The following is a 24,154-nucleotide window of genomic DNA, read 5'->3' as shown; positions in this document are numbered from 1 at the left end:
TATGTATATAAAAAAGGATTTAGCTTCCTAACTTGTCATGAAAACGATGTAATAATCACATTTTCTTCATCAACAATAAACTTAGTGAGGTTTTTTTTTTTTTTTTTCTTTTGTTCTTGTTTTTGTAAGCGATAGAACTACATAACAACCAGGTCATTTTGTATTGATTTTCTGCATACCGTGTCTGAGATATTAATTGATCACGTTTAAAAGTAATAATGCTATACATAACGAGACCCAAATTAATAAATGCATGTGAGACATTACTTTTATGTTTAGTGATAAAAAAATTGAATACTTTTTCATAAATTCCTTTTCACCTACTTATGTTCCTTGTAGTTTAGATTATTTTCTTATATTCTAATAAATCCTATGAATGACATAGTTACTAAAATATCCCTAATAATATTTACATTTACAGTGTGGATGTTCGGTGATGTGAATGTTCAAATTTCAATGTGAATGTTCACATTGTAAAATATGAATGTTTACATCACCAAATTGCTAACCATTCAAAAACTATTTGTAAGGGTATAAATGTCCATAAAATACTTTAAATATGAGAATTAGGATTTGGTAGATCAAATATTTAAATAATAGGACTTATTGAAATACAAGAATATCTTATGGACTGATTGAGATACAAACATTTGAAAAAGGAGTTTCTAATAAATCTCCCTAAAAAAATTTAAAAACATTTCAGTTTATATATAACATTAGCTAATTACGAACAAGGGGAAATTACCACCCAAGTTCACAGGAAATTATAATACTTTATCAATATTTTGTGGTTTTCTTATCAATTAAGAATAAGTCTTCGAATGAGTTTCTTTTATGTTTCCGTGTAACTTCGTGGTTGATTTTATGTATATAAAAAAAGCTTTGGCTTCATATATTGCACTATGCTATTCGTACACCAATCTAGAGCAACGTTTGTTAGAGTAAAAGTTTCTTCTTTAACTTTGTGATCATCAATATTGGGCCAAGTTTGTCATCTCCCCAATAATATTTATGCCATATATTTATTGACATATTATTCTATACCAAAACAAATTTGATACGCACATTAATTTTGAATTATACATATTTTTTTTTTTGGTATAATTTTATTTTTCTCACAATGAAATCTAATTGTTTTCATTTTTTTTTTTTTTTTTTTTTTTGGGTTCAGCACTGGTGATTTATTCAATCTCCAATATACAGAAGGCTAGAAATTTTTTTTATTTTTTTTATTTTTGGTAATAAAAAGTTTAGAAGTTAAAGAAAAGATCAAGAAAAGTTCTACTATTTTTTTGGAGGAATAGTTTTTCAGAGACCCCAAGGAGAGGAGGAAGCAAGACAGAAGAAAAAGCATATACCACAAAGGAGTATTCAATGGCAGCTACAAAGACTTTTGTCCTCAAACTGACCATGCAGTGCCAATGCCAAGGATGTCAGAGAAAGCTCAAGAATGTATTGCAGAAAATTGATGGGGTACACTCAACTTCCATAGATCCCAACCAAGGGATGGTCACCATTACAGGTACTGTAGACCCACAAAGAGTCGTAAACAACCTTGAAAAGCAATACAGAACAGAAGTCTTGTTGTTCTCGGAACAAAGCCCACAAATGGACAATCAACACAACAACAACAAGCAAATCACTGTACAACCACAATCACAAAAACCAGTTGTTGAAGAGTTTGATGACCAAAACTTGGTGGCTCAAATGCATCAATTTGGTGGAATTCGAGGATTGAAACATGCGGAGGTGACCTATTCCAAGACTACAAAGTTCACATTCAATGATAACAAAGATGATGAGCTGCAGCATGGTGGTGGTGTAAACAATTCATACAGCAGTGGGAGCTTTCCACCACCACCGGAGCTGCCGCCACAGGAATCCGATTATGGTCCATCGGCACCTCCATCTGTATACGGATATCCTTACACATTTGAGGAAAATCCGAACAGATGCACATTGAATGCACTTCTTCTTTCGCTTAATTTGGGTTTTGCAATTTTTTTATTCTTTTTTTTCAGGCAGTTTTAAGTTCTGAAAATTTGTGCTTTGTAAATTGTTGTTCTCTCCATTTTTCTTTTTTAATGACCTTCATCTGTAAATGGGTATTATTCCCTTATATATGTTTAAGTTTTGTTTTTGTTTTTTTTTGTGGATTCCACTTTGAAAGTTACGTTGTAATAATAACGCTCTTCGTTGTATTAAATTATTTATTTTTTCTCATTATGGTTATTTCCTATGTTAGTATTGGACTCGTAGATTTGTGTTATTGGATTATGATTATTCTCATAATATTTGTAGAGATATCTTACCGAGTGATAAAAAATAAATTAAGAGAAGTTCTTCCACAACTTGATCAATTCTTTATTTCAAAGTGGTATCCTCGTGTAAGAAAATTATGAGTCAGTTTTGTTTTGTACATCTTTCTTTTCCTTTTTAATAATTCTCATTCGCTACAATTTATTGGGATTACGTATAGAGATTTTTTTTTTCTTTTTTTTTAAAATTTAATTTTAAGAATATGTGTCTGGTTACTGCAACTTACTGTTTACAATTTACAAAACAAAAATAATTTAAATAAATTAAAATTAATTATTTAGAAGTTAAGGAAGAAATAGTTTTAACTTTAAAGTCATACATTATCAATTTTATGTGATTTATTTTTATATATTCTAAGTAATACAACAATTTATTTTGTGCTTTTAATTCACACAAAATGCACCAGTTGTCTTTGATTTATTCATGTATATATTAAGTCCGCAAACAAAATGGTTAGCACGGAACCAAGAATTCATTTGCGGGGGGCCAAGACATAAATAATTTTTTTTATATGAATTGATATAAATTACTATTTTTTTGAATTGAAAAAGTAAACTAAAATTTAATATTAAATTAGTACATAAAAAATAAAACCATATATTTTGTAAATTTAATATATGAATAAAAGCAAAGTCATGTATTAAAAAATTATTTATACAAATCAACTCAATCATCTATCAAAGTAGAACTCGACGTTCTTTCATACCTCGAATGTCTTCAATGATTGATTATGTGGTAAAATTTTCAGCAATTTCTTTTTCAATGTACATAAGCAAAGAGTCTGTAAGAAATTCATCTTCCATTTTGTTGCGAAGTGTACTTTTGACAATTTTCATGGCTGAAAATGATTGCTCCGTAGTTGCAGTAGAAATTGGAAGAGTAAGAACAAGTGTAATCACTCTAAAAACAAATTGATAGATCGTAGATTTGTTTGTCCTTACCAATTACTGACATAATTCAAAAATAGTAGACAATTTTTTGTAATCTGCATGCTGAACTACATTATGCTCGTAATGGTGAAGTTGCATTCTCAGCTGTATTTTCTCTTGATCTTTGAAGTCTTGCAGATAAAACTTTTTCTACTAACCGACAAATATCATCGATTCTAAAAGTTTCAGACACATCTTGAGGATCTAGAGCTGAGTTAAGATTAAGCAACTCTACTGTATGTTCACTGAACCGTCCATTTAATTCTTGTAGTTGAGAATCTATTGCAGCATAAAAAATATCTACTCGATAATAATGCTCAACTGTAAAGTCATCTTGATGATTATGAGCTCGACCTCTTCTCTTAATATAAGGAGCATTTATATTCAGGACATTTATGTTACGTACCTCGCAAAATGATTGCACATCGGCTAGTAAAACATCCCATTTGTCATCTCTAAACTCTTGCAGAAGTGCCTTGGTAGATGAAATTAGATTCATAGCATTTAAGGTGTCTTGAGATCGGCATCGCAAAGCTTGACAAAGTAAATCAGTGATCTCCAACATTTCTTTCATGAGATGCAAAATAAAGACAAATTTAAATGAAGTCAATGTTTCATAAGCTGAGTCAACATCTCCTCATTGGGAAGAAGTTGTTCCTTCATTAATGATGTTAAGAAGAACTTCACATGTTAGACTGAATATTTTTATTAAGCTTGAAGCTGACTTGAAGTGAGAACTTCAACGAGTATCTCCAATTCGTTGTAAAGTGCCAATCTGGTTAAGTCGCTTTCCAGTCTCGAGCTCATCAATGTCAATCATATGTTCAATTTCAACAGCTTGCGCAACCTTCAATTCATTATTGCTCTTGCATGAGGCACCAACAATATTGACAACAAAAGTCAATTTAGGAAAAAATTTATGAATTGGGATAATATCTTTCAATGTTGCCACTAAAGCCAACTACAAACGATTTACAAAATAATAAATATAATATGCATATGGACAATCATTCAAAACTAATGCTTATAATCCTTTTGACTCACCTCGCATATTGCTTGCAGCATCGTATCCTTGTCTTCGAATATTCTGAATATCTACATTGTGATGAGATAATACAAAATATATTTCATCTTTAAGGGTTGATGCAACAGTGTTAGAAACATGAATAAGCCCAAAAAAACGCTTTCTCACAAAACTATCTTTGTCAACAAATTTCAAAACTATAGCCATTTTCTCATTCTTTGACTTATCACGAGCTTCATCAACAATTATACAATATTTGCATCAGCAATTTCTTCACGAATTGCATTATTCACTTTGGTTGAAAAAATATGTAAAATTTCTTTTTCAATCTTTGGTGATGTGTAAGAGGCATTTTTTGGAGCTTTATCCAATACTTTAGCAACATTATCATTATATGATCCCAACAATTTCACTATTTGAAGAAAATTTCCACGATTGATTGAATTTGGCCTTTCATCGCGACCTCTAAAAGCACAACCTTGAAATCCAAGCAATTAGATTGCATCAATTGAGACCTTCAATCTTAGTCGATTATCTACAATTTGTTCAGAAGTGAAATTGTCTAATACCTTTTGTATATGTTGCAATTGATTCATCAAGTCCTCACATGATCTCTCGGCAACATTGTGAAAAGAATTATGATCTTTTCCTATATGATTTAAAAAAGCACATTTTGCGCCATCCCTAACTTTCTTCCCATTCTGAAATTCATCAACAGTGAATGCTTGCTGCCCATAATATCTAGATCCACATGGTTTATAAAAAAGAAGGCATGGTAAACAAAAAGCTGTATCTTTTGCAGGTGAATATTCCAACCATGACGGAAATAGTTTGAACCATGACGGTTGAAAGCTACGAAGATGAGTTGTTGATCCAGATTTTGGATACTTTGAAAGAATAGGTTGGTATGGACCAGCCTTAATATAAGCTCGTCGAATTTCATCACGTTGATTAACATGATAATCCTAAATCTGTATACGTAATCCAGGATCACGCTCCAATGAACCAATATCAATTTCTTTAACATCAATTTTTTGAGATTTTGTGGGAGGATTTTCTGGGATATCAACATTGGAAGTTGGCAATGATGTATTGTTAGCATTGATTTCGGAGGAACTTGCATTTTTTTTTTAAAAAAAAAATCTATCAATTGTACATGCCTTTCCCATAATAATCTACAAATCAAAATAGAATTCATTACATACATGGTTAATATTCTATTAGAAATTAGAACCAATTGCTAATGTAATATATATATATATATATATCACAGGATATAGAAAATTTTTGTGCTTAGAATAACAAATGTAATTAAAACAAATTTCGTATAAATTTAAAAATTCAGAATTCAGATTCAACACATGAATTTTATACAAGTCTCAATTCATTTTAATTTTGAATTTATAACACTTAATCTGAATAAAATTAATTTTTTTCAAATATGATTAAAAAAAACCCTAGTAATTGAAATCATACATCCTAATTTATGATTTTTTTTCTTAATATGTAAAATTAAAAAAATTGCAATTGTATCAACATGACATTAAAAAAAAAAAGTATTACAAATTGAAAACAACAATAAAATAGAATATGAATCACATACCTATAATAATGAGAAGATTAATAGTAGAAGCAAGACTTTTTTCTTTTTTCTTAAGTTGATTTAACTCCAAAAAAAAAAAAAAAAAAATCCTATGCTTGCTTTCAATAAATTGAGACAGCGTAGAGCAAGTCATACCAATTAGGTTTTCTTTCTTTCTTCTTTTTGTCTTTTTCTGTTTCTATTCAGCCTTTTTTTTTTTTTAAAAAAAAAGAAGACACATGGCCTGGCCATCTAATGAATAGATTGAGCCCAGCCCACAAAACAAAGCAGGGGTCATTTTACTATATTATTAATACTTTATTGAAAAAATATATATATATTAATAAATTTTTTTTTTTTAAGCGGGGGGCTGTAGCCCCTTACAGCCCCTTCGTCAGTTCGTCCTTGGTTAGCAAGTCCCGAACAAACAACATCCATTAAACTAAAAAAAATTAAAATAATAAAAAATAAAAAATTACATTAATAGCCCTATAGTTTGAGTTTGTGTCATTTTAATTCTTAACTTTACAAATATAATATAATCTATTTTGAATTTTGAAAACAGTATCAATCAAAGCTAATCTCTGCAGTTGTTTTGCAGAGATTTAGGGGTGTTAGGTGGTAGTGCGAATGTTGCCTGTCCCTTCTGTTTAGCTGCGGAAGAATCTGTAGATCATCTTTTTGTGCAGTGTCCTGAAATATGGAAGGTTTGGGGAAGGTTGTTGCAATGGTGGAATTTATGCTGGGTATCTCCTGCTACAGTGGATGGACTGCTTTCTTTGGAAACTAAGCATAGCAAATTAGTAAAGAAAATTTGGGTGATGGTCTCAGTGGCAATGTTGTGGTCAACGTGGAGGCTTAGGAATGAGGTTGTGTTCAATGGTCATCTACTAGGTATGATAGAGCTTGGTGAGTTAGTAAAAGTGAGGGTGGGGTTGTGGGTTGGAGCTTCTTTGCCTATTGTCCATTACTCAGTGCATCACATAGTGGAGATCTTGAGTCGAGTGCTGCTAAGCATTTGAGATGTTTGGGTATGGATGCCAGCTGTGTTCTGCTGATGGATGAAGGGCGGTGATCTGTTATTCATCTTTGTTGCAAGTTATGCAGATGGATGGGGGGTGGTGATCTGTTATCTGTTATTCCTCTTATTTGCTGATGCCTGCTGTGTTCTGCAGATAGATGGGGGGGTGGTGATCTGTTATTCCCCTTATAAAGGTTCTGTGTCAAGGAGCTTGAGATCTGCTGTGTATTCTGTGTCAAGGTGCTTGGGGTTTGCTTCAGAGTATTGCCTCAGAGCTGCTATTGCTTCAGAGCTGTTTAGAGGTGTAGACTGCTGCTTTGGGGTGACAGATTGTTGCAGTTCTATGGGATGTTCTGGACAGGTTCTATGGGGAGATAAATTGTTGATTTGCTGATAAAATCTCAATGCAACAGAGGTTTCTTTGGTGTCTAGCATCAGAGGTCTCTTCAGAGGTGTCCATCATCAGATGTTGTTTTGGTTTCTTCATGCTGCAAATTTGCACCGTGTGTGATCTTTGGTGTCCAACCACTGGTGTCTTTCTTGGAGCCCATCAACAAATGCTGCTGATATTTTGTTGTTGTTATTTCTTTTGTAGTTGTTCTGTATTTTTTCTTTGGGTCCTTTTGTCTTGGATTGGTTTCTCACAAATCTTGGGTCAAATGCTAGCATATGATTGTGCCTCCTTTGCGGTGCCATCTTAGTTGGGATCGTTGAGGGTAGCTATGATGCTCTTTGCGTTTTCCTGCTTTGTTGTTGTATTTTTGCATGTATTGTGTTTAATTTTTTTTTCTTTCAATAAAGCTCTTATTTTGCTGATAAAAAAAGAAGAAGAGCTAATTGATGACACTTGTGTCTTTTGTGGACAAAAGACTTGTCATATGCTCTCCACTTAAGCATTTTTCAAAGGTAAATTAGTTATTTTGCCCAATTTAAAAATAAAAAAATAGAAAAAAAAAAAGTCACTTTGCCCCATTTTATTCCTAATAAAACCATGCGCACATGGCCATTTTTGGTCAAATAATCAAACGTCCATTAGCAAATAGACTTATTTAGAATGAAATGAAAAAATAAATAAAAAGGCAAATTTCTCGTAATTGGAATTAAAAATAATTTTTCCAAAAGCAGAGAAGTCCGAGTCACTTCACCAACTGCAAGCATTGTTTTATTAAAAAAGACAATAATGATAGGTGGCTCAACAAATCATGACTCGAATAGCTTGAAACACCAAAAATGATGTTGTTTTAACACATTCGAACCATTTAAGTCACAAAAATACAGGCCACCAAACATTTTCTTAAAAGAGAATACTTCCACGAAAGCATGAAAGAAGCCTCCCTCATTTGCCATTCCTTAGAAATATATATACATATATATATTTTGGACAATTACAAATTTAAAAGTTGAACACAAAGACATAGAAAAGTCCCTTTTACTCTTTTGGAACAGTTCTTTTTTAAAGTCAATAGGGATATTCAAATGGTAGCTCCAAAGACTTTTGTCTTGAAGAAAGGACATAAAAGAAGAAGAAGAAAAAGAAAAAGAAAGAGTTACTTATATTTCACCTCCTTATAACCCAAAAATATATTATTTATTTGCAATTTAGAAATGTACATTAAACCTTTGTTGTAGTTCATGTGTTCTCAATTAAGCAAATCGGACATAGCAGAAAGAAAATGCCCCAAAATAAATTGATAAAATGACATTTTTTTTTTAAAATCTTTATTTATTTATTTATTTATTTTTTTCCCTTCCTCTGTCGTTTAATAAGTATATTGCAACAACTGACTCAGTCCATCCTTCCTACAACTTCTTGCACTACCCATTATCTCCCTCTCATTTCCATTTATCTTTTACATATATATTAGGTATATGTATGTATGTATGTATGTATATGTGGGTCTTCTGCCTAGATTGGCGAAAAGCCATGACTGTGTCCATGTGGAAAAAAAGAAGTGGTGGATAGAAAACTGTCACCAACTGGAAGAAAGAATGGTGGTTGGTTTCAATCATACTTATATGATATATATACAGATACATATTAATTAATATATATTTATACATACATTGCTGATCAAAATATATATATATATATATATATATTTATACATACATAGAATAGGAGTATTTGTGTGGGGTTTTAATTTAGAAAATTTCTTTGATTATGATTTGCAACATGGAGGCAGTGGGTGTGTGAGTTGAAAATGGAGAATCCTTTTGGGTTCATAAATCCTTTTCTCTTAGTTAAAAGAAACGAGTAAAAACGTGGTTATGAGAATGTGATCACAAACGAAAATTTGAAGTATAATTAATGGTAATATAGACTTTTTACAAATATTTTTAGCAGAGTTAATCTTTACGTTTTACTCCAAATCACAAGAGGGTTAAATGTATATTTCAAAATTATAGGGAAATAATGTGTTTTTGGATCAAACTAAGGAGGTAAAATTTAATTAACCATTAATTATTAACCATTATGAGGTGATATTTCAACATAGGGCCTTGAATTTTTTACCATTAATTTATTTAAAAATTACTATCAAATTTAAGTATGATTATTTTTAGATGGGGAGATTTAAATATAATTTATAAAACTCAATACTGAATCCACATAAATAATTGAGATTATAATATAATAATGTATTCCAATAGTGAAAGTTAACACAAGAAAAAAAAAAAAAAAATCTCTGGGTAATAGAAAATAAATTTATTTATGCAAAAAATAATTTTCACTTTTGAAAGTGGGATAGTGGAAAAAAATTTTTGAATAAAAATTTTGTCAATGCCACAAAACTACCACCGCCACCACACGACAACCACCACCATTGGTATCATCATCATGAATATAACCGGTAACACATAAATTTTGGTATTACAATCGAATATTTAAAAAATTAAAATTTTTGGTAGAAATTTTTTTTCATTCAAAGAAATGTAGCATAACATATCATTCATTAAAATTTTTACGAAAATGATAATTTGAAAGAAGTTTCATATTCCAATTTTGATAACCACATGAAGTAGATTTGTGGGATTACATTCATATCAATCTAAAAAAGAGTCAAGGTTTTTGTTTTTATTTTTTTATTTATAAACACTTTGAACGATTTACATCATTTTAGATAATTAATTATCAAAAAAAAGTTGAATACATTATCTCAAACATCTAATAAAGGTCAAACTCACAAGGCCAGCGCACCATGGTGGTTTTATTTTGTTGATTTAAATAATTTATTTTTTCAGCTTCTTGAATACATTAATTCATGTGGCTCTAATTATTAATTACTCTATTTTATTTATTTATTTTTATATATACATAAATGATCAATACATGAAATTCATTAAAATGAACTATTCAAATCTTGGCCAATCTTTCACTATCCAAAGAAGTCCCCCTCAATTCTTTCCCTATCTGAGAAAAAATCAAGTTTGTTGATTGATTTGTCAAGTGAACAAACTCCATGCTGCGACAGCAAAGGGCCCACTATTTGGGTAATTGATTTGTAATTTAAAAAAAAAAATGTGTGGGAAGTTGGAAACATATGCTGCTAAAACCAAGCCAAACATCAATATTTTGCTCTGAAAGTAAAATTGAGTGGTTTCACATTTAAAAAAAAAAAAAAATGCAATCCCCATTGCCACTACATCATTTTTTTAATTTAGTGACATTTAAAAGTGTAACAAAACTATTTTTCTAATAACATTTTTTAGTCTTGTGGATTTTAAACAAGTGTCATTTATACCCGTGCCACGATAGCTACTAGTGGCACCTCAGTGACACTTACAAGTGTCACTACACCATCATGGCTAAAGACTTTCAATGACACTTTGATGTCATGATAGATATTATTTGTGACACTATCAAGTACCATTAAAAAAATACTTAGTGGCACTTCAGTGACAGAATTAAGGCTAAAAACTTTTAGTGACACTTTAGTGTCATGGTAGACACTATTCATAACGCTGTCAAGTGCCATTAAAGAAAATTTACAATCTAAAAAATGCTACTATATGAATTTTTAATGGCGCTTGTTATGCCACAATTGATATTTTTAACAACTTCATAAATGCTACTAAATCCAATTCATTTGTGCCATTAAATGGATATAAGTACCATTGGAGCTTATTTTAGTGACACTTTGCAAAGCTACTACCACTACTACAAAATGCCACTTTTTTTTTTTTTGATCGGCAAAGAAAAAACTTTATTGATGATAACAAACATACATTACATATGAGCAAACATCAATAAAGAGAAGACAATGAGCAACAATAATCAAGCACCTCATCCTAATCCCAACTAGGTTGTCACCAAGAGGGACACCCGAACAAATGAAAGCTCAAAACAAGATGTTGATGAAAAACCAACAAACCAAAAATACTAGACAGCAAAACAGAGCAAGATCATCCAGACAAACAAATGAAGCTCCCACAAAACAAACAAACAAATCACCCACTAAACAAACTGTGTGGGTGAAAATCTGACCACACTGCCCGCCTAGTAATCAGCTGGAGAGCACCGGCAGAATAGATAGCTTTAGTAAACCTGTAACAGAAAGAAAAGGCTCCGGCGGTAGCTCTTCCACCCGGGGGCACTCCGACGATCAAGTCAGTATATCTCTCAAAGATAATCAAGTGCTAAACTCACAAGCTTAAGCATAAAACTGCGACCCACGGGGGTGCCTCTCTTTTATAGCCAACTTAATCCTAGTCCCACTAGAAGCATGACTTCTATGGACTCCCATTCAGTGCTTACTTTGGATTCCTCAAAAGATAAAGATAAACTCCCTTAGAGCTTTATCCTTATCTTAGCAAAGTCTTCTCTTTACTCTATGACTCCTGTCCCTTATCTTTTATCCATTTATCTCGAATTCCGATATCTTCGGAGATAACCTCGGCCTTGCCGAGATCACCTCGGCGTCACGACCAGGACATGTGGCACCTCGGCCAACACGTTGGCGTCACCATGCCACGTGTTGGTACTCAGAAAATATATCCCCACAACTGCCCCCTAGGTTCTATTACCTCGGCATTCTGAGGTGATGGAACCTATATCGATATCTCTTTCTATATATTGGTTTACAAACTCTTCAGCCGAGATCATTTATTTCAAGCCGACATGTTCTCTTCAGAGAACAAGAATTCTAGTGAACTTTCCTACGCGCATGAGCTGTCATGCATCACTTCTCAACCGTTTCTTTTACGCGTCTTTACCTTATTGGTCCGTGTTTGTGACGCGCTTATAAACCACGTTTTTCTTGCGTACGCCGCCTGATGTATGCGCTGCTCCAGGAGCATTGATTATCTTTTGCCGCCGTTTTTGGTTTTTGAAAAAAACTCTTCCTTTTTCTTTCATTTTTTCACCATTGCATTTGCTGTTTCTCTCTCTAAACTCGTTCTTTCGAATCCGCCATTGCTGAAGCTTCCAAGCTTTGTGTTTGTCTTCCTGGTGAAACTTTCGTCGTTCTGCCACATCTGTAACTATCGATTGATTTCGGCGGTCCTCACATCGGCTTCATTTTTTCTGGTAAGCAACTGTTCCTTCTGGTTTCAATTCTTGATCATTTCTAGAATCTCCTGTTATTACTGCCTTGCTCAAATATCTATCTTGTGAATCATTCATCTGAATGTGTTTACTCTTTGATTTGGCCCTTGCCTATATCTTGAACACACGCACTATTGCACCATTTCACTGTATTTTTGCCACTGATCTTGGTCCTTTATTTCTCGTATTCTTCATGTTCTTGATAGCCCATCCCTGTTCTTGTTTCTGAAATTTCGCCTTTGTTTTCTGTTTTTTGTTTCTTTGCCAGATCTTTACCTTCAATTTTTGCTTTCAATCTTTGCCTTCATAGATTTAGGTTTGGGATTTGTCTATAGAACCTGTCAATTCTTAGGAAAAAATTGAAACGATCCTTATCAGTATATACCTAGGGTTTCGCCGAGGTCCTGATAACCCCTTAAGAGCATCTTCTTTCTGAAACCTAGCCCTCTGATTTTAGGCCGACGTTATGGGTATGTGGAGACATAGGGTACACACCCCGACCAAACTTGAGTACTTTAGGCAAGAGTTTTCTATTCCTGCCGATGTCCATCTGAGGCTGGCTGAAGATAACGACTCCATCATGCCCACAGATGATTCAATGCCCTTTCCCATAGTAGCTTTTACTGAGTGCGGACTCCGGCTCCCACTTAACATTCTCTTTCGCGAAATTCTTCATTATTATAAGTTGAACCCCATGCAACTGACAATCAACTCTTATCGAGTGATTTTTGGTATTATCGTCTTAGTTAAACAAGAAAACGTTAGGATCACCTTAGCCGACATGCAATACTGTTATACCATGTGCCCCTTAACCTGAAGGAAAAAGGCTTCGTCTATTATTTTAAGCTGAGGTCCACTGAATTCAAAGTCGTAGCCGACCTCCCAGACTCCAACAAGGGGGCTGGAGATGACTATGTTATTGCTTCGGGAAATTGGGAGTTTGGCGTAGACGAGGACGCCCATCTCTACCTTCTTTCCCGATCAGTTAAAGAGCGCAAGGGTAAGAGCCCAGTGTCAATACTCAGTCGTTTCTGTTCAAGTCTTCAATATTTTATCTGTTTCTAATGTATGTTTCTTCTTGCAAACGTTCGCAAGCCAGCGAAAGACTTTCGCCAATCTTACGTTCCTAGCAAGGACCTGAGAAAGCTCCTAGACTTGCCTGTCCACAAAAGAAAAGCACCTCTTCTTCTAAACTTTATTCCCATATACAAATCCACTCTGCCCGACGTCCCGAAGAAGAAGAAGAAGAGTCTTTCTCCACCTTCTGCCACAACTCTTCCCACTGTTTCCACATCACGAGCAGACCAAGGATCCACTTCTGACCCAGCTGATCTGCCATCTACTTCAGCCCCATACTTAATCCCAATACCAGAAAGAAAGCGTCGGCAACGACTTGTCAAAACTGCTGAAATGGGTCGCCCGAAGCCTGTTGCTGTAGATCTCTTAGCCGACCTACCTGTCGACGTTGATGCTGTTCCGAATCAATCCATGCCCCCACCAAAGCCAAAAAGAATAAAAAAGGCTCAGCCCAAGGCCAAAGCCACTGAGGTTAAGGCTGAGGATGCTCTGCCCATCTCACAATTGGTTGAGAGTAAAAAGAGTGCTTCTGCTTCTGCCAAAAGGTCTGCCGAGGCCCAACCATCAGAGTCCACCCAATCAAAGAAGCCGAGGTCATCGTATGCGACGACCTCGGGTTCCAGAATACCAAAAGTCCATTGGACACCAGAGATCACTCTAGAGGATAAGCCTGTCCTTGCCAGCGACAGCGCCGATGATATAAACGTCGGCGTGGCACTCAGTACTGCTCTACTCCTCCCAGGCGATCTTGAGCGAAATGCCAAGATGAGTGAGTATGAGAACTACGCCTTTATGCTGCAACGCTCTGTCCAAGTAAGTGCCTTTATGCTGAAATTTGTTTTCTCTCTTACTTTGTAAAATTTTGTAACAATTTGTGCCTTGTGTTCTTTCAGGCCATCCAACATGCCCACTCTCTCTCCATGCAAGCTTTTGAAAATAGGCAAAGATTGGCCGACATGAAGAGGGAGGTTTCTGCCCTAAAAAAGGAGAACAAAACTCTTGAATCAAAGATGAAAAAACTGGAGGACCAAGCTGAGGCCGCCACCAAAGCCCAAAGTCTAGCCGAGGAAAAAGCCGAGTCTGCCGAGGCCATTAAGAAGGTTGCTGAGGCCGAGAAGAGAGAGGCCGAGGTAAAAAAAGCCCAAGCCGAAAAAGAGCCTCAGGGGGCCTTAGTTACCAAAGATGCTGAGATTAAGGAGGCTGACGAGAAGACTTATGCTCAAGGAATGGCCGACGTCACTGAGGAGTATAAACTGCAAGTTAGGCAGGCATGCAACAGGGGCTTCTCCCTTGGTTGGATGGCCCTTGCCAAAAAGCTCAACATCCCAGATGACTCGCCATTGCGCAAGGCTGATGATATCCCTCTGTCATTCCCTCCCCCTCCTCCTCCAAGTCATCCTGAAGAAGAATCCGAATCTGAGTCTGAAGATGTGGAGGGAGGTGAGGAGGAGGGTTTAATAAGAAAATCCAAGGAGGCTCTTGGGGCTAAATCTCCTTCTCTGAATGAGCAGGTCCTGGACCTGACTCAAGATGATGATGGCGATGAAGTTATCAAGGAGGCTACCCCGGAGCAGGGTTCATCCGACATTCCTCAAATCGGCAAGAGCGTTGATGAAACCCTTGCCGAGATTGACGCCGAGATTGCTGCAGATAAGGAAGCCGAGGTATCTTTTCAAGAAACTTCTGAGGTTCAGATCCAGCCAGTTGCTGATGCTGAAAAGTCTTAACTTTCATGTCTTTTCTTTTGCACCCTTGTACTTTGTTTTGTTTTCTGGACAATGTAAGCTTCCTTTCATGGCCGATGTGCCTTTCTTTGTTATTTCAAAATAATTTACTTCTGTAGTGCCTTCTTTTGTACACAACTACAGCTGTTTTTCTATGGATGCTTTAATCTTTTTAATTTCTCTTGATTTGCTTCTGCATGGTTCTATACTTAGAATATTTTGTATGCCTTTCATATTTTGCCACCTTTGTGCAATCTTCTCGGGGTTACATATCTCGGGTAAAATAACTACAAGCTTTACTTCGGCAAGATACTGACCTGCAAACTTTTCATAAATTTCAACAAGTGTAAGACATATACTATTCAATGTCAACTTTGCGAACGTTTCTCAATGTTTCAATCAAGTGTAATGATCTTAGTCTAACCTACTTGTAAATTGCTACCAATTTCAACAAGTGTTATCATATACTGTAAACTTTTCTCAAGTTATAACAAGTGTTTAAGCAATGATCTACTTGTAAATTGCTACAAATTTCAACAAGTGTTTAAACAATATACTTAGCTTTTACCTCAACTTGCAAATTGTTGCAAATTTTAACAGATGATCACATGTCGGCTTAACATTATCTTGTAAATTGCTACAAATTTCAACAAATGTTAAGCATCTTCTTTGGTTGGACCAACCTGTAGATTGCTATAAGTGTGTAAACTATAACCTCGGCTTCACTTCGACTTGTAAATTGCTACAAATTTCAACAAGTGAAGAGAAACAGTAATCTCGGCTTAACTTCAATTTGTAAATTGCTACAAATTTCAACAACTGAAGATAAAGAACCATCTCAGCTTAACTTCAACTTGTAAATTGCTATAAATTTCAACAAGTGAAGATAATGAATAATCTCGGCTTAACTTCAACTTGTAAATTGCTACAAATTTCAACAAGTGAAGATAAGGAATCAGCGTAACTCCAACTTGTAAATTGCTACAAATTTTACCAAGTGAAGATAAGGAACAATCTCGGCTTAACTTCAACTTGTAAATTGCTACAAATTTCAACAAGTGAAGATAAAGAATAATCTCGGCTTAACTCCAACTTGTAAATTGCTACAAATTTCAACAAGTGAAGATAAGGAATCAGCTTAACTCCAACTTATAAATTTCAACAAGTGAAGATAAGGAATAATCTCGGCTTAATTTCGACTTGTAAATTGCTACAAATTTCAACAAGTGAATTAAGTGTCTCTGTCTTCTCTCTGCCCCCAATGTGAACCTGAGTTCTACTTGGGCTCTCATTGTTCATGTTTCCAAAAACACCAATATGTAATTTTATCAATCATATGCGTTTTAAAGAAAAGGGAAAAGATTTTATTGATGACATCGGCCAAAAATACTTCACATCTAATGGTAGAAGAATTTCAAATTACAAGTGTTCCAAGGTCTTGGCAGTGCTTTGCCCTCGTTATCTTCAAGCCGATAAGCTCCATTGCCTAATACTGAAGTAATTCTGTAAGGTCCTTCCCAGTTTGGGCCAAGCTTGCCCTCTCTGGGATCTTTCTTGTTGCCGAAGACTTTTCTCAAGACTAGGTCGCTGACTTGAAAATCTCTTGGATTGACCTTCTTGTTGTAAGCTCTAGCAAGCTGTTGCTGGTACACTGCGAGCTGAATTGCAGCTTTCTCTCTTCGTTCTTCCAAAAGATCCAGATCTCGGGCTAAGAGTATGTCATTGGTGCCATTCTCTACTCCCTGGGTTCTAATCCCTGGGATGCCGATCTCCAATGGGATGACTGCTTCTGTGCCATAAGCCATGGCAAAGGGGGATTCCCCTGTTGATCTTCTCGGCGTAGTCCGATACGCCCAAAGCACGTTGGGCAATTCGTCTACCCACTTTCCTTTTGCTGCCTGCAGCCTCTTTTTTATTCCATCCAAAATTACTTTGTTGGATGCTTCCGCTTGCCCATTACTTTGGGGAAAACTTGGTGTTGAAAAGTAATTCTTGATCTTGAATTTCGCACAAAAGTTCTTGATGAGTTTGCTGTCAAACTGTGTTCCGTTGTCGGCAACTATTGCTCTTGGAATCCTAAATCTGGTGATGATGTTTCCCCATATAAAGTTCTTGACGTCCACATCTCGGATTTTGGCAAGAGGTTCTGCCTCTATCCACTTTGTAAAGTAATTTGTTGCTACCAGCAAGTATTTTCTCTGCCCAGTTGCCTGGGGAAGTTGCCCAACAAGATCCATGCCCCATTGGGCAAACGACCAAGGGCTGGATATTGGGTTTAGGTCAGCAGCTGGCTGATGTATCAAAGGTGAAAACTTTTGACATTGTTTACACTTCTTCATGTAGGCTTCATCATCCTTTTGCATGTAGGGCCACCAATACCCCTAGGTAATGGCCCTGTGGGCTAAAGATCTGCCTCCAGCATGGCTTCCACAAATTCCTTCATGAATTTCATATAGGAAATCTTCAACCTGCAAAGGGTGTACGCACCTTAAAAAGGGTCCAGTGAAGGACCTTCTGTAGAGGTGTCCATCTTCTGTCAAACTGAATCTTGCAGATTTCAATCTGACTTTGTGTGTCTCCCTACAATCTTCTGGCAGCTTTCCTTCTTTCAGGAATGCAATAATTGCATCTATCCAGCTTGGCCCCATGTCCACACACATTGCTTGCTGCTTTGTGCTCTCTGGTTCTATGCTCGGGCTCGACATATATTCGATCATAATTGTTCTTGTTTTTCCAGTCTGTATTGAACTTGCTAGGTTAGCCAACGCATCGGCGTGGGTGTTGTCATCTCGGCTAACTTGGAGTAGTCGGCAGTTCTGAAATAGGGCGGCCAATCTGATGACCTCTTTTGCATATGCCGACATTCTTTCGTCTCTGGCTGCAAATTCTCCTGTTGACTGGTTAACAATAAGTTGTGAATCACAAAAAACAATTACCTCATCTGTTTCTGCTGCTGCTGCCAGTTTTAGCCCTGCAATTAATGCTTCGTATTCCGTTTCATTGTTTAAGGCCTTGAACCCTAAACGGATGGATTGTTCTATAATTTCTCTATCTGGAGATATCAGCAGTACTCCTGCCCCCGCTCCTTGTCGGTTCGAACTTCCATCGACAAACAGTCTGAATGAGTCGCCGATATAGATGCTGCAGGGTCTGAGTTTTTCCTTCCTTTGCTCTTTTGCCTTTGGCTGGGATTCTCCTTGCTTGCTGGGACAATGCTCATCCTGGCTCAACGGAGCTCGATGTTCGGTGGCTTCGGGCGTGAATTCTGCCACGAAGTCGGCCAAAACTTGGCCTTTAATTGCTGTTCTCGGCCTGAACTCTAGGTCATACTGACCCAGGGCTACTACCCATCTTGCTATCTTTCCTGTTAAGTCTTCTTGTTGCAACAAGGACTTCAGTGGATGCTCTATTAGGATCATAATCTTGTGCGCTTGAAAGTAATGGTTCAACTTCTTTGAAGCCGTTACTAAGGCTAGCATTAATTTCTCCAGTGGTAGATACCTTGTTTCTGCACTGGCCAAGGTTTTGCTTACATAGTAAACAGCCTTTTGCTCCCCTTTTTCTTCTCGGATTAGTACTGCACTGACTGCGTGTTCTGAAACTACCAAGTACAAAAACAGTTCTTCCCCTGGTTCTGGATTGGAAAGAACCGAAGTTGTGGTCAAGTACTTCTTCAGGTCGGTCAAAGCGGCTTCGCATTCTTCTGTCCACAGAAAGTCTGTGGCTTTTTTCAGTTCTAGGATGGCCTTGATTTGGTCTGGGCTGGCCTCAATGCCCTTTCGTGTTACCAGATACCCTAAAAACTTACCTGATCCAACTCCAAACGCGCACTTTGATGCGTTGAGTCGGAGCCGATATGTTTTGAGTATATCAAAGACCTCTTTTAGGTCGGCAAGATGACCCTTGGATTCCTTGGTCATCACGACCATGTCATCGATGTAGACTTCTACCGTTTTGCCAATCAGGTGCTTGAACATCTTTGTTACTAACCTTTGGTAAGTTGCTCCTGCGTTTTTCAACCCAAAAGGCATTACCTTGTAACAGTACAGGCCTTTAGGGGTGATAAACGCGGTCTTCTCCTCGTCTGGAGGGTACATGGCAATCTGGTGGTACCCCCTGTATGCATCCAGAAAACTCATCCTTTCATGCCCTGAAGTAGCATCTACTAGCTGGTCAATCTTGGGCAAAGGAAAGCTGTCTTTGGGGCAGGCTTTGTTGAGGTTGGTAAAGTCTACACAGACCCTCCATTTGTCGTTCTTCTTCTTCACCACTACTGTGTTGGACAACCATGTTGGGTAGTGAACTTCTCGGATGGCCCTGGCCTCCAGAAGTGTATCTACTTCTTCTTTTACTGCTTCGACGTGCATCAACATCGGTCTTCTGGCTCGTTGAATCACAGGTTTTGCCGACCTGTCGACATTCAGTCTGTGGCAAGTGACCTCGGGGTCAATGCCAGGCATTTCGTAAGGTGTCCAGGTGAACACCTCTATGTTTGTTCTAAAAAAATCTTCCAGTTCTCTTTCCTCTTCTTCGGCTAAACCTGAGCCGAGAAGAAAGAAGCGTTCTTCGTCGCCCTCTTGGACAAGGATTTTCTTTAGCGTCTCTTCACTCTTTTTGGCTGGCTCCTTGCCGACATCATCTAGGACCTCCATGTCCTCGTCTTCAATCTCTGCCTCTTTTGGCTCTCGAATGCTGCAAGTAGACTTCATTGCTACCATGGAGCAACTTTTTGCCTGCAGTTGATCTCCTCTGACTTCTTCAATCCCATGCTCTGTTGGGAACCGTAGTAGTTGATGTAATGTTGAGGGAACTGCCCCTATTGCATGCAACCAAGGTCTTCCCAAGATGATGTTATATGGCGAGGGTGTGTCAATCACCATAAATTCTGACTAGTTCTTCTTAGTACCAGCTTGTACTTCCACGCTTGCTGCGCCTAGTGGCTACGTCGGCATTCCATTGAAGCCGACCATAGGGTTGCTGGATTGTTCTAGGTCGTCAGGATGAAGGCCCAGCTCCTTGTAACATCTGACGTACATGATGTCACAAGAGCTGCCTTGATCTATTAGGATGCGTTTTACTTGGCACTCCCCGACCTGGAGGGATACTACCAAGGCATCATTATGCGGATGCTGGACCATCTCTAGGTCGCCTTCAGTGAAGGTTATCATCGGTCCTTGGCATTCTTCGAGCCGAGGTCTTTTGTGTCCGACCTGGTTTATGTGCTGCAGGTGTTTTACTCTTTGGGTTTCTCCCCGTATGTCGCTTTCGCTCACTTTTGAGTGGATTACATTAACCACCCGTGGTCCTCCTGCCTGTGGTTGCTGTGCTGGGGGTGGCGGTGCTGCTGGTGCTTGAGGCAATCTTGCTTGTTCTTCCCTTGTCCTGGCTTCATCGACCAGGTCCCTCAGGTGGCCTTGTCTTACCAGGTCTTCTAAGTGTGCTTTTAAGGCGCTGCAACCCTGAGTTGGGTGTCGTTCTTCATTGTGGTAAGCACAGCGCCTACCAACGTTTCTTCCCATAAATTCCCTTGGTGCTCTTGCCGGTGTCCTGAAATAGGGTTGGTTTCGTATTTGATCCAGGACTTTATGGATAGGGATTTGGAACATCGTCGTCACTGCCTGTTTACCCTTCAATTCTATTTCTTGTTTGGTCGGCCCGTTGTTACCTCGTCCTCGCTTCGGCGAGCCGTTTCCCTTCTCCTGCTTTATCTCTTTGTTTCCCGACGTATCTTCCTCGGCTCTGGCATACTTCTCGATTCTCGCCATGAGTTCTTCCATGCTTTTTGGCAATGTTTTTGCCAAAGATTTCCGTAGTGGGCAGTCATCTTTCAGGCCGTTCTTGAAAGACACGACCGCCACTTCTTGGTTGCATTCAGGTATTCGATTGAACACCTCGTAGTACCTCTTCGCGTAGGGCCTAAGGCCTTTTTCCTTGGTGATTCTTAAAGCCATCAGGGCGTCGACCCTCAAGGGTTGTAGTTTGTTCGTCATAAACCTGGCCACAAACATCTCGGCCAGGCCTTCCCATGTCTTTATGCTTCCCTTCGGTAGTTTATGGAACCAATCAGATGCAATTTTCCTAAAGGATGAGGGGAATACTTTGCAGAGCAATGGCTCGTTCCCACTATATAATGCCATTGAGTTTAGGTATAGTCCAACATGAAAGTTGGGATCTGACTTACCATCATAAATTTGGAACCTCGGCATACTGAATCTCTTTGGCGCTTCAAATTTGTCTAGTTCTACCGAGAATGGTGTCCTCGGCTTAACTGGGGAAGTTACCTCGGCTTCAACATTCTGTTGCCTCCTCTTGAGGTAATCTCTCAAGTCTTCTTTACTCCTTCCTGGAGCTTGGCTATCTTTTGATTTCAATCTCTTCGGCACACTACTTTCGGCCTCGTGGTGGGCTCGTTTTGATCTCTTTCCATGTGTTATGTCAAAGCAAAGTGCCTGCCCTTGAGTATGGCGATGTTCTTTGGGCTCTGGATCCTTCGTGTGATACGTCCTTCGGGACTCTTCTCGTCTCAGCTCCTCTCGTCCGCCTTCCCTGGATGGTTGGTGAGAGTGCCTTTCGCTCCTGGTGTGCTGAGGGACTTCGGGGATTGTTCTTCTTCCTCCCTTCTGGGCATTGGTTGCTGGCATCGGTGTGTCCTGCAGCGAGTATGGTGGCTGCATGACATTATTTTGCATCATGAAGTTGACGACCGACTGTAGGTCCACCAACTTGTTTGCCAAGTCTTTTACTTCCCCATCCCTCCGTAAGCACCTATCCCTCCATACCTGAAGGTTATCTTCGTTATAGTACTTGCCTTGGTCTGTCTTCTTTGAAGTGTTGCCCTCCTGGCCGACGTCTTTCTCGACGTGGCCTTGGTCATGAGTTTCTGCATTGTGGTTGTCTCCTTCAACATCAAGGTCAATTGGTCTGCCACTCCCAGCAAGAGTGTCGCCCCCAATGTTTTCCTTCTGTCCGTTACTGGCCATCTATTCTTCTAAGATTCCCACAGACGGCGCCAAATTGTGTGGGTGAAAATCTGACCACACTGCCCGCCTAGTAATCAGCTGGAGAGCACCAGCAGAATAGATGGCTTTAGCAAACCTGTAACAGAAAGAAAAGGCTCCGGTGGTGGCTCTTCCACCCGGGGGCACTCCGACGATCAAGTCAGTATATCTCTCAAAGATAATCAAGTGCTAAACTCACAAGCTTAAGCATAAAACTGCGTGCCTTAGACCCACGGGGGTGCCTCTCTTTTATAGCCAACTTAATCCTAGTCCCACTAGAAGCATGACTTCTATGGACTCCTATTCAGTGCTTACTTTAGATTTCTCAAGAGATAAAGATAAACTCCCTTAGAGCTTTATCCTTATCTTAGCAAAGTTTTCTCTTTACTCTAGGACTCCTGTCCCTTATCTTTTATTCATTTATCTCGGATTCTGATATCTTCGGAGATAACCTCGGGCTTGCCGAGATGACCTCGGCGTCATGACCAGGACACGCGGCACCTTGGCCAACACGTCGGCGTCACCATGCCACGTGTTGGTACTCAGAAAATATATCCCCACACAAACAAACAAAGCACCCACTAAACAAAGCACCCAAACAAACAAACAAATCAGCCCAGACCTCTGCAACTTCTCAGCTATCTTGAACAAAATCTCAATTGCTGCAAATTAAAGACCACATCATTGACAGAAAACGACAACCCAACTGTGTTATATTTCAACCATGAAGCAATTCTAATTTCAATAATCTCCCTAAGTCCCTTGAAATCTGGATGAACTCCTTGGAACAGACACTCATTTTTTATCTTCCACACGAACTACGTGAAAGTAAAAGGAACAGACTTTCATATCCTCCTTTCAAATCTGTTTAAACTCATACTAGACCACCACTCCAAAAGGCCTCCAATAGACCCAGGGATAACCCAAGACACATTCCACAAATCCAGAATTTTAGACCACAACTTCCATACCAAATGACAGTGAAGGATTATGTGATTAATAGATTCCACTTCGTTCCTACAAAATGGATGAAGATTGTTAGCATTAGAATCTAGAACTCAAATTCTCTGATGGTATGCTGTTGTTTTCACTCTTCCTTTCCAAGCCAACCAACCAAAAAACTTAACTTTTGGTGGTGCACCATTACCCCATAGCAGTTTTGTAATACTAATAGATGGACCATGATTAAACTCACACCTTCTCCTAGCAGATGAAACTGAGAAAGATCCAGACGAATCAACAGTCTACCTAACCTAATCATCTATATTGACCTTTAAATTGGGAGCACCATTCAACACCTCATTAAGTCTTTTGGCATCCTCCTCTTCCCAAGCTCTTAAAGGTCTTCTGAATGAGAAATTCCACTCCCCTACTACTTCTCTGGTTTGAACCAAAAGCTTTATTGTCCCATCTTTAGTCTTAGATAAACTAAAATGCCTAGGAAAGACATCCTTCAACTTTGCATTCATCAACCATGTATCCCACCAAAAATGAATCCTCCATCCATTACCTATCATAATTTTTGAATTATAAACAAAAAAGGAATACAAATCAGAATTTTCTAACACAGAGGATAATATATCTTGCCAAACTATGGACATCGAACTAGAGATCACCAAACATGGACTCCTGCCACCACCTTCATGACCATATTTACTACACACAACATTTTTCCATAATGAACCATTTTCAGAACCATATCTCCACCACCATTTTAATAACAAACTCCCTTTCAAATCCTTGATTCTTCCTAAATCCAGCTCTTCTTGCTTTTTAGACTTGGTAACTTCCATCCATTTCACTAGGTGAACCTTTCTCTTTAACTCTGAATCCCCCCATAGAAAAGCAGCTTGCAACCTCTCAATACTCTTTACCACTCCCTTTGGCATTTTGAAAATAGATAAATAATAGATAGACAAGCTTGATAGAATAGACTTG

The 24,154-nt window shown here is 38.0% G+C and overlaps 2 protein-coding genes and 1 non-coding gene across 3 annotated transcripts; 1 reads left to right on the top strand and 2 right to left on the bottom strand.

Moving 5' to 3' along the window:
- Nucleotides 1-858: 858 nt before the first annotated feature.
- On the top strand, nucleotides 859-2,223 carry LOC114270106 (uncharacterized). The gene is made up of 2 exons (XR_014333462.1): nucleotides 859-941; nucleotides 1,172-2,223. It is a non-coding gene; the product is annotated as an uncharacterized LOC114270106 (transcript).
- A 1,098-nt stretch (nucleotides 2,224-3,321) lies between these two features.
- Nucleotides 3,322-3,813, bottom strand: LOC114258767 (uncharacterized). Its single transcript, XM_028198766.2, has one exon. It carries the CDS (start codon nucleotides 3,811-3,813, stop codon nucleotides 3,322-3,324), a length of 492 nt encoding a protein of 163 aa, XP_028054567.2.
- Nucleotides 3,814-3,987: 174 nt separating this feature from the next.
- On the bottom strand, nucleotides 3,988-4,479 carry LOC145789543 (uncharacterized). Its single transcript, XM_082866337.1, has 2 exons — nucleotides 4,293-4,479; nucleotides 3,988-4,199 (listed from the first exon to the last, which is right to left on the bottom strand). The coding sequence occupies exons 1-2, from the start codon at nucleotides 4,477-4,479 to the stop codon at nucleotides 3,988-3,990; spliced, it is 399 nt and encodes a 132-aa protein (XP_082722463.1).
- Between the last annotated feature and the right edge of the window lie 19,675 nt (nucleotides 4,480-24,154).

Source organism: Camellia sinensis, chromosome 1 (genome assembly GCF_055761805.1).
Source record: "Camellia sinensis isolate YWXY chromosome 1, ASM5576180v1, whole genome shotgun sequence".
NCBI classification, from domain to species: Eukaryota; Viridiplantae; Streptophyta; class Magnoliopsida; order Ericales; family Theaceae; genus Camellia; species Camellia sinensis.
Note: the sequence above shows the minus strand (reverse complement) of the source record. Positions and strands in the feature narration are given on the sequence as shown.

What these genes read in the sequence shown, in the direction of transcription:
- LOC114258767 (XM_028198766.2), bottom strand. Translation starts at nt 3,813, where the DNA reads ATGTTGGAGATCACTGATTTACTTTGTCAAGCTTTGCGATGCCGATCT.
- LOC145789543 (XM_082866337.1), bottom strand. Translation starts at nt 4,479, where the DNA reads ATGGCTATAGTTTTGAAATTTGTTGACAAAGATAGTTTTGTGAGAAAG. An exon ending in TGCTGCAAGCAATATGCGAG is followed by an intron (nt 4,200 to 4,292) that starts GTGAGTCAAAAG and finishes AGTTGGCTTTAG; the next exon opens with TGGCAACATTGAAAGATATT.